At 46.8% G+C, this 10,691-nt stretch overlaps 1 protein-coding gene across 2 annotated transcripts in view; it reads right to left on the reverse strand.

Moving 5' to 3' along the window:
- Positions 1–526: 526 nt before the first annotated feature.
- The window catches only part of LOC108415445 (transmembrane protein 88B), a 20,773-nt gene continuing 10,608 nt past the window's right edge, over positions 527–10,691 (reverse strand). Inside the window, exons 1-2 of one of the 2 annotated variants that reach the window (XM_017688488.2) lie at positions 3,095–3,382; positions 527–1,893 (exon numbers count right to left, since the gene is read on the reverse strand). In XM_017688488.2, the coding sequence (XP_017543977.1) occupies positions 1,666–1,893; positions 3,095–3,382 (516 nt within the window). In that variant the 3' untranslated portion in view covers positions 527–1,665. Of the gene's footprint in view, positions 1,894–3,094; positions 3,384–10,691 lie in introns of those variants that run through there. The other variant, XM_037532152.1, reaches the window with a different exon arrangement.

Below are 10,691 nucleotides of genomic sequence, written 5' to 3' on the forward strand. Positions count from 1 at the left end.
TAACAGTAAATGGTCTTAAACGCTGGAGTTAATGTAGAACTGCTGATTCACCCTTTAACCCTGAAGATCAGCGCAGACGGCTGGTCACCATAGCAACACAGATGACCGTCTCGCCCTGCTAGTAGCTATGAAACGGCAAAGAGAGAGATTTAAGACGGACATCGATAATCTGGAGACGAATGGGCTGATTAGTGTTTATAGTCACTCCAGCTGGTTTCCTGATACGTTTAACCTGCAGAGAGAAACTGAAACACTAAAAAGGTGCAAAGCTGAAGTCGCTTCTCATTTGAAATCTCCCGTTCCACCTTAAATGGTGCAGTAGTTACATTCTGAATGTAAAGGCAAATGAGAAGCGACTTCAGCCTCGCAAAAAGTCAAACACTGAGAGACGTTTTACAAGAAACTGTTCTACTATTGAGGAAAAGTTTCCTGCTGGAGATGCGAGAAAAGCGTCTGTAGCTGAGCTGAAGACTAAAGCAGAGCAGAGTGAGTCTGAGTTTTCATTTATATCATATTTTATATCCTATACTAGCACATCAGCATACACTGAGACACATTTACAGCCGAGATGGTAAAATGGATATAAAATACTGCGGCTCTCAAGACGGTTTGATTTTTGTTGAATGGACAAAATTTTTAATATTTGACTTCTGCAGTGTTACATACCAGCACCAGCTGCTCAAACTGTTCCTAAAATTGACAAAAGCCTCTAAACTACCACACTGGGCGAAGCCTGCTGGTCTGTGTGGGGCATTTTGATGAGGTCAGTTCAGTACGCAGCGGTATTAGCTCACATGTTACAACATTCACACTTAGGCTCTTTAAAAACCTTGTATTTTAGAGGATTCGGTGAAGTTTTTGTTAACCACAGCCAGCACAGACTTTAAGTTCCTCATACAGGCATAGAGGACTTTAGAGGTCTATTAGAGATCACTTAACATGGTTTAGGGTAAGTGTGTGATGATTTAGGGCTCTTTGAACTGAATCTGGGCTCGTTTGATTTCACACACAGATTCCATCCGAATCGTGGATCAGCTGCTCTTTATTATTGACCTTGGACACAAATACCCAAGCGGTGTAGAACCAACTTTTCTGGGAGCAGATCACTTCCACATGCACAGCAGGCCGCACCACAGTTCCCAGACCTCCGATTTCAGGAGGACCAGAGATCGGTTCTCTGTTCCGCTCCCAGGACCGAAAACAGCTTTCACACTCGACCAAACGTACAGACCTTGCAGAGCAAGTGCTCCTGGATCTAGAAAAAAAGCTGTATTAGCTGTATTAGCCTCATAGCTGCAGTGCTAAATGACACCAAACATGTCTTGGCTGACTACATTTGGGGTGATGAGGGGGAACTGACTAAGGGGAACTCAGATATTTCACCAAACTATCGCTTTACCTCTTTTTGCTCTACTATGTTAGCACACTCTAGGCCTTGAACAGTGATGGTAATACTTCTCCTGTAGCTTCACCTCTTCTTCACGGTCCCAGGTTCTCCAGAGCGTCGGGTTCTGAGCATTTTCTGAAGAAGTCCTTGGTAACTGATTGTTAACCAGTTTTGGATTTTTGGTCAGTGAAGCCTCTGCGAGGTTTGGGTTTAAACAAAAGAAACTGTTCCAGGATCAGTGAGCCCGGGCCGAGAAGATGAAGCAGTCCTTCAGCCATTCACACCCAGGCATGGAAGTCCCGCCTCCACACGAAGCCCCGCCCCCTGTACCAGGCTCCTGAGATTGGCTGAAAGTACAGCAGGAGGCGGAACCGCCGGAGCAGGCCGCAGAAGGTTGCCGCGGCGACCACGACCAGTGGTGACATCATCACAAAGCCCAGGATGATGAGGGCGGAGCAACTGTTGTCGTCAAGGTAACGGCAGATAGCAGAGGGGGAAGCGAGGACCTGAAGAGATGGAGATGACGGCGGGGGGGGTCAGTATAGCATGTTCGTGAGGGAGGTAGTAGTGTGTGACAGCTTCAAGATAAGAACCGGCCACAGAGCTGTCAATAACACCACACACACACGTGCACACACACACACACACACACACACACACACACACACACACACACACACACACACTCCCGCAGCTCACTGAAATACAATTTACAGATGCTGAAGGGAATTCGAATTCTCCAGCCAAATCAAAATAACAGGCTATTAAACGCTAACAACCACCTGGGCTAAGCATGAGTGTAGGACCCTTATAGAACCATGTAAAAGTCAGAGACCACCCATCATTCAAATACAACTACTAACAACCACCTGGAAGAGCTGGTAGCCCCCAAACCTGCCCCTATCAGATAAACAGCGCTGAAAGCTTTGATCTCGGAGAGAGAGGAGAAGATCAAGCTGCTTCAGATCTGAAAACATCCACAGGTGTTTCTGTCCATCCTTCCACTGTGAGAAGACCACTCAGCGGGTCTGAAAGGACATGTAGCAGATCAAGAAGAACCTCACTGAGAAAAGGAGACGGACACATCAAACAAAGAAGCTGGACGATGGACTGACCACCCCAGAGTCCAGACCTCAACACCACTGATTGGGTTTGATCGTCAACCAGCTTCTCAGACTGAACTTTGGAGGCGTGTCTGCAGGTTCTCTGAGGAGCTGAAAGTGAGGCTCCTGAGAAGAACGGAAGCTGGAATGAAGGGAGTGAGACTCACTGACCCTCACAGCGGAGAGTAGAGTTAGTTACTGAGGCTTCTGGGTAATTTTCTGTTGAATATGTGCTTCTGTTGCACTGTAACTTGTACTTCATGGCCGTTTTTGGCTGTAAATTAAATAAATGAAAGTGTGGTCTGTGACTTTTGCACAGTGCTGTGCGCTGATATAAAACATATCACTGCTGTGAGAACAAAACCTCGGCAACTTTACAGGAGAAGGAAAAAACACACTTTAAAACACACACACACACACACACACACACACACACACACTCTATATATAGATTGATTGATTGATAGATCAATAGATAGATATACAGATAGATATGTATAATCCAAATGGGACACATTATTTTTATTATAGAATCTGATAAATATATATATGTATTTATGGGATGGGACACGGAATATGGAATAAGCTCTTATTGCTCTCTTACCCGTGAATGACAGAGGAAGCCTGCGTACAGCAGCAGGACGGCGGGCAGCAGCACCAGCGTAAACACTGCGGCCATCAGCATCACACACACGCCGGTCAGCGCCAGGTTCCACAGCACCAGCCCTAACCCCCAACATACACACTCACAGCGCCCGCGCCGGGACCCCCACACACTCCCATCACAGCGTGCCACCGGGGGGGGCAACATCCGCACCCCCTCACACACCCCAAACTCATCCTCCACCTCGTGCTCATCCTCCACTCCATCGTCCACTTCCACTCCACACATCCTGCAGAGAGAGAGAGAGAGAGAGGGAGAGAGGGAGAGAGAGAGACAGAGAGAGAGAGGGAGAGGGAGAGAGAGAAGGAGAGGGAAGGAGAGGGAGGGAAGGAGAGGGAGAGGGAAGGAGAGGGAGGGGGAGAGAGAGAGAGGGAGAGATAGAGACAGAGAGAGAGAGGGAGAGGGAGAGAGGGAGAGGGAGAGAGAGGGGGAGAGAGAGAGGGAGAGGGAAGGAGAGGGAGGGAAGGAGAGGGAGAGGGAAGGAGAGGGAGGGGGAGAGAGAGAGAGGGAGAGATAGAGACAGAGAGAGAGAGGGAGAGGGAGAGAGGGAGAGAGAGAGAGAGGGAGAGAGACTTTACTAACACAGCAGTGTGAAAACATCACCCAGATGACCTGCAGTATTGTCCTCGCATCGCTGCGCTTGTCCTCCTGGCCTGCTCAGTACAGCGAATGTGGAGTTTGGTGGTTGGTGGTTGACATCGTCACTATGACGACGTCTCTGGGACATTATGCTTAATAGATGCCCATCCAACCCGAAACCAGGCCCCCTTAAATGAAGCATGCGATCTGGGAGATCTTGTCAAAGGTGCATGCATATCCTCCACTGTTCAACTCAACGAACAGGAAGCAGAGAAATGTAAATATTGATAATGGAAGAGAGCAAAGCTGCTCTGGCTGGCAGACACAGCCTGGCATGCTGACCATGTAGTAGCAGTCATATCACCAAAGTCATCATCACCTAAAATATCACTGAGCGCTTTATTAGAAACACGCCTTTGTTTCTTTGTTTCTGTCCATCTTATCAGCTCCACTTACTGTTCTTCAGTGGTCAGGACCCTCATGGACCCTCACAGAGCAGATACTGTTTGGGTGGTGGATCATTCTCAGCACTGCAGTAACACTGACGTGGTGATGGTGTGTTAGTGTGTGTTGTGCTGGTATGAGTGGATCAGACACAGCAGTGCTGCTGGAGTTTTTAAACACTGTGTCCACTCACTGTCCACTCTATTAGACACTCCTACCTCGTCGGCCCACTTTGTAGATGTAAAGATGATTGAGTTGAGAGAGAGAGAGTAAGAGAGGAAACAGAAAAAAAAATGTGTGACAGACAGATTAAGAGGAGAGAGAAGAGAATAGAGCAGAAGAGAAGAGAGGAGAGAAGAAGAGAAGGTAAGAGAAAAGTAGAGAAGAGAAGAGAGCAGAAGAGAAGAGAAGAGAGGAAGAGAAGAGAAGAGAGCAGAAGAGAAGAGAAAGGTAGAGAAGAGAAGAGAGCAGAAGAGAAGTGAAGAGAGGAAGAGAAGAGAAGAGAGCAAAAGAGAAGAGAAGACAAGAGAGGAGAGTGGAAGAGAAAAGAAGAGGAGAGAAGAGAAGAGAGCAGAAGAGGAGAAAAGAGAAGAGAGGAGAGCAGAAGAGAAAAAAATGTAAAGAAAACAGGAGGGGAAAAGAAAATGAAAAAGGGAGAGACAGAAAGAGGAACAGAAAACAGAGAGAAAGACAGTCTGTCTGGCTGTCTGTCTGTGTCTCTTTCTCTCTTTCAGTCTCTCTCTCGCCGCGTTTCTCAGAGGGCTGTGAAAAGCTCCGCTAACCGCTGTTAAAGTGATCTGCGTGTGATCAGAGAAACGCTGCTGATACACAGAGTGACAGATGATCAATAGAGTGACTGGCTGCTGCCTGACGACAATTACAGAAATTACACATAATATACCTAAAATGACCTCGTTCTGACGTAAGTTCCTGTAATTATAATACGTTCCAGACAACATCAGAGTGGACGATTCATCACGCAGACAAACATCTGCTTTAAAGTGCTTTAGCCCTCAAGGTCAGCGTCTCTGACTGACCACAGAAAAATTACAGCTAGGAATAAACATCAGGTCAGACCAGAGACTCTACACTCGGACGATGTTTCTGTAAGGATTCTTGAGTGAAGACAATGGCTCTATAAAGAACCATCAACACATATGGTGGTATGGTTCTTCATATTGATGGTGAATGTGTTGTATGTGGTTGTTTGTAAGCACCAAAAGGGTTCTTCTGTTAGCTTGACATCAAAACAATAGCATACCTCTTTTGGGTGCTACATAGAACCATACACAACACTTTCTCCATCAATCTGAAGAACCATTTCACCATGCAGAGAACAATTGTAGCTTTTTAAAAGTGTATATGGAAAAAAAGTGGAACCGAAACTCTCCCAGTACAATCAAAGCTCCTCCCAGTACAACCAAAACCCCTCCAGTACAACCAAAACACCTCCAGTACAACCAAAACCCCTCCCAGTACAACCAAAACACCTCCAGTACAACAAAAACTCCTCCAGTACAACCAAAACACCTCCAGTACAACCAAAACCCCTCCCAGTACAACCAAAACTCCTCCAGTACAACCAAAACTCCTCCCAGTACAACCAAAACACCTCCAGTACAACCAGAACACCTCCAGTACAACCAAAACTCCTCCAGTACAACCAAAACCCCTCCCAGTGCAACCAAAACACCTCCAGTACAACCAAAACCCCTCCCAGTACAACCAAAACACCTCCCAGTACAACCAAAACACCTCCAGTACAACCAAAACTCCTCCAGTACAACCAAAACACCTCCAGTACAACCAAAACTCCTCCAGTACAACCAAAACTCCTCCAGTACAACCAAAACTCCTCCAGTACAACCAAAACACCTCCAGTACAACCAAAACTCCTCCAGTACAACCAAAACTCCTCCAGCACAACCAAAACTCCTCCAGTACAACCAAAACTCCTCCAGCACAACCAAAACACCTCCAGTACAACCAAAACTCCTCCAGTACAACCAAAACACCTCCAGTACAACCATAACCCCTCCCAGTACAACCAAAACTCCTCCAGTACAACCAAAACACCTCCAGTACAACCAAAACTCCTCCAGTACAACCAAAACACCTCCAGTACAACCAAAACCCCTCCCAGTACAACCAAAACTCCTCCAGTACAACCAAAACTCCTCCAGCACAACCAAAACTCCTCCAGTACAACCAAAACTCCTCCAGCACAACCAAAACACCTCCAGTACAACCAAAACTCCTCCAGTACAACCAAAACTCCTCCAGTACAACCAAAACCCCTCCCAGTACAACCAAAACACCTCCAGTACAACCAAAACTCCTCCCAGTACAACCTAAACCCCTCCCAGTACAACCAAAACACCTCCAGTACAACCAAAACTCCTCCAGTACAACCAAAACTCCTCCAGTACAACCAAAACCCCTCCCAGTACAACCAAAACACCTCCAGTACAACCAAAACTCCTCCAGTACAACCAAAACACCTCCAGTACAACCAAAACCCCTCCCAGTACAACCAAAACACCTCCAGTACAACCAAAACTCCTCCAGTACAACCAAAACTCCTCCAGTACAACCAAAACCCCTCCCAGTACAACCAAAACACCTCCAGTACAACCAAAACCCCTCCAGTACAACCAAAACACCTCCAGTACAACCAAAACCCCTCCCAGTACAACCAAAACACCTCCAGTACAACCAAAACTCCTCCAGTACAACCAAAACACCTCCAGTACAACCAACACCCCTCCCAGTACAACCAAAACACCTCCAGTACAACCAAAACTCCTCCAGTACAACCAAAACTCCTCCAGTACAACCAAAACACCTCCAGTACAACCAAAACTCCTCCAGTACAACCAAAACCCCTCCAGTACAACCAAAACACCTCCAGTACAACCAAAACCCCTCCCAGTACAACCAAAACACCTCCAGTACAACAAAAACTCCTCCAGTACAACCAAAACACCTCCAGTACAACCAAAACCCCTCCCAGTACAACCAAAACTCCTCCAGTACAACCAAAACTCCTCCCAGTACAACCAAAACACCTCCAGTACAACCAGAACACCTCCAGTACAACCAAAACACCTCCAGTACAACCAAAACCCCTCCCAGTACAACCTAAACACCTCCCAGTACAACCAAAACACCTCCAGTACAACCAAAACTCCTCCAGTACAACCAAAACACCTCCAGTACAACCAAAACACCTCCAGTACAACCAAAACTCCTCCAGTACAACCAAAACACCTCCAGTACAACCAAAACTCCTCCAGTACAACCAAAACTCCTCCCAGTACAACCAAAACTCCTCCAGCACAACCAAAACTCCTCCAGTACAACCAAAACTCCTCCAGCACAACCAAAACACCTCCAGTACAACCAAAACTCCTCCAGTACAACCAAAACACCTCCAGTACAACCAAAACCCCTCCCAGTACAACCAAAACTCCTCCAGTACAACCTAAACTCCTCCAGTACAACCAAAACACCCCCAGTACAACCAAAACCCCTCCCAGTACAACCAAAACTCCTCCAGTACAACCAAAACTCCTCCAGCACAACCAAAACTCCTCCAGTACAACCAAAACTCCTCCAGCACAACCAAAACACCTCCAGTACAACCAAAACTCCTCCAGTACAACCAAAACTCCTCCAGTACAACCAAAACCCCTCCCAGTACAACCAAAACACCTCCAGTACAACCAAAACTCCTCCCAGTACAACCAAAACCCCTCCCAGTACAACCAAAACACCTCCAGTACAACCAAAACTCCTCCAGTACAACGAAAACTCCTCCAGTACAACCTAAACCCCTCCCAGTACAACCAAAACACCTCCAGTACAACCAAAACTCCTCCAGTACAACCAAAACTCCTCCAGTACAACCAAAACCCCTCCCAGTACAACCAAAACCCCTCCCAGTACAACCAAAACTCCTCCAGTACAACCAAAACTCCTCCAGTACAACCAGAACACCTCCAGCACAACCAAAACACCTCCAGTACAACCAAAACCCCTCCAGTACAACCAAAACACCTCCAGTACAACCAAAACACCTCCAGTACAACCAAAACTCCTCCAGTACAACCAAAACACCTCCAGTACAACCAAAACACCTCCAGTACAACCAAAACTCCTCCAGTACAACCAAAACTCCTCCAGTACAACCAAAACTCCTCCCAGTACAACCAAAACTCCTCCAGTACAACCAAAACTCCTCCCAGTACAACCAAAACTCCTCCAGTACAACCAAAACTCCTCCCAGTACAACCAAAACTCCTCCAGTACAACCAAAACTCCTCCCAGTACAACCAAAACTCCTCCAGTACAACTAAAACACCTCCAGTACAACCAAAACCCCTCCCAGTACAACCAAAACTCCTCCCAGTACAACCAAAACTCCTCCAGCACAACCAAAACACCTCCAGTACAACCAAAACTCCTCCAGCACAACCAAAACTCCTCCAGTACAACCAAAACCCCTCCCAGTACAACCAAAACTCCTCCAGTACAACCAAAACACCTCCAGTACAACCAAAACTCCTCCAGTACAACCAAAACCCCTCCCAGTACAACCAAAACTCCTCCAGTACAACCAAAACACCTCCAGTACAACCAAAACTCCTCCAGCACAACCAAAACTCCTCCAGTACAACCAAAACACCTCCAGTACAACCAAAACCCCTCCCAGTACAACCAAAACTCCTCCAGTACAACCAAAACTCCTCCAGCACAACCAAAACTCCTCCAGTACAACCAAAACTCCTCCAGCACAACCAAAACACCTCCAGTACAACCAAAACTCCTCCAGTACAACCAAAACTCCTCCAGTACAACCAAAACCCCTCCCAGTACAACCAAAACACCTCCAGTACAACCAAAACTCCTCCCAGTACAACCAAAACCCCTCCCAGTACAACCAAAACACCTCCAGTACAACCAAAACTCCTCCAGTACAACCAAAACTCCTCCAGTACAACCAAAACCCCTCCCAGTACAACCAAAACACCTCCAGTACAACCAAAACTCCTCCAGTACAACCAAAACTCCTCCAGTACAACCAAAACCCCTCCCAGTACAACCAAAACACCTCCAGTACAACCAAAACTCCTCCAGTACAACCAAAACTCCTCCAGTACAACCAAAACCCCTCCCAGTACAACCAAAACACCTCCAGTACAACCAAAACCCCTCCAGTACAACCAAAACACCTCCAGTACAACCAAAACCCCTCCCAGTACAACCAAAACACCTCCAGTACAACAAAAACTCCTCCAGTACAACCAAAACACCTCCAGTACAACCAAAACCCCTCCCAGTACAACCAAAACTCCTCCAGTACAACCAAAACTCCTCCCAGTACAACCAAAACACCTCCAGTACAACCAGAACACCTCCAGTACAACCAAAACTCCTCCAGTACAACCAAAACACCTCCAGTACAACCAAAACTCCTCCAGTACAACCAAAACTCCTCCAGCACAACCAAAACTCCTCCAGTACAACCAAAACTCCTCCAGCACAACCAAAACACCTCCAGTACAACCAAAACTCCTCCAGTACAACCAAAACACCTCCAGTACAACCAAAACCCCTCCCAGTACAACCAAAACTCCTCCAGTACAACCAAAACTCCTCCAGTACAACCAAAACACCTCCAGTACAACCAAAACCCCTCCCAGTACAACCAAAACTCCTCCAGTACAACCAAAACTCCTCCAGCACAACCAAAACTCCTCCAGTACAACCAAAACTCCTCCAGCACAACCAAAACACCTCCAGTACAACCAAAACTCCTCCAGTACAACCAAAACCCCTCCCAGTACAACCAAAACACCTCCAGTACAACCAAAACTCCTCCCAGTACAACCAAAACCCCTCCCAGTACAACCAAAACACCTCCAGTACAACCAAAACTCCTCCAGTACAACGAAAACTCCTCCAGTACAACCAAAACCCCTCCCAGTACAACCAAAACACCTCCAGTACAACCAAAACTCCTCCAGTACAACCAAAACTCCTCCAGTACAACCAAAACCCCTCCCAGTACAACCAAAACACCTCCAGTACAACCAAAACTCCTCCAGTACAACCAAAACTCCTCCAGTACAACCAAAACACCTCCAGTACAACCAAAACTCCTCCCAGTACAACCAGAACACCTCCAGCACAACCAAAACACCTCCAGTACAACCAAAACCCCTCCAGTACAACCAAAACACCTCCAGTACAACCAAAACACCTCCAGTACAACCAAAACTCCTCCAGTACAACCAAAACACCTCCAGTACAACCAAAACACCTCCAGTACAACCAAAACTCCTCCAGTACAACCAAAACTCCTCCCAGTACAACCAAAACTCCTCCAGTACAACCAAAACTCCTCCCAGTACAACCAAAACTCCTCCAGTACAACCAAAACTCCTCCAGTACAACCAAAACTCCTCCCAGTACAACCAAAACTCCTCCCAGTACAACCAAAACTCCTCCA

Source organism: Pygocentrus nattereri, chromosome 21 (assembly GCF_015220715.1).
Source record: "Pygocentrus nattereri isolate fPygNat1 chromosome 21, fPygNat1.pri, whole genome shotgun sequence".
Classification (NCBI taxonomy): domain Eukaryota; kingdom Metazoa; phylum Chordata; class Actinopteri; order Characiformes; family Serrasalmidae; genus Pygocentrus; species Pygocentrus nattereri.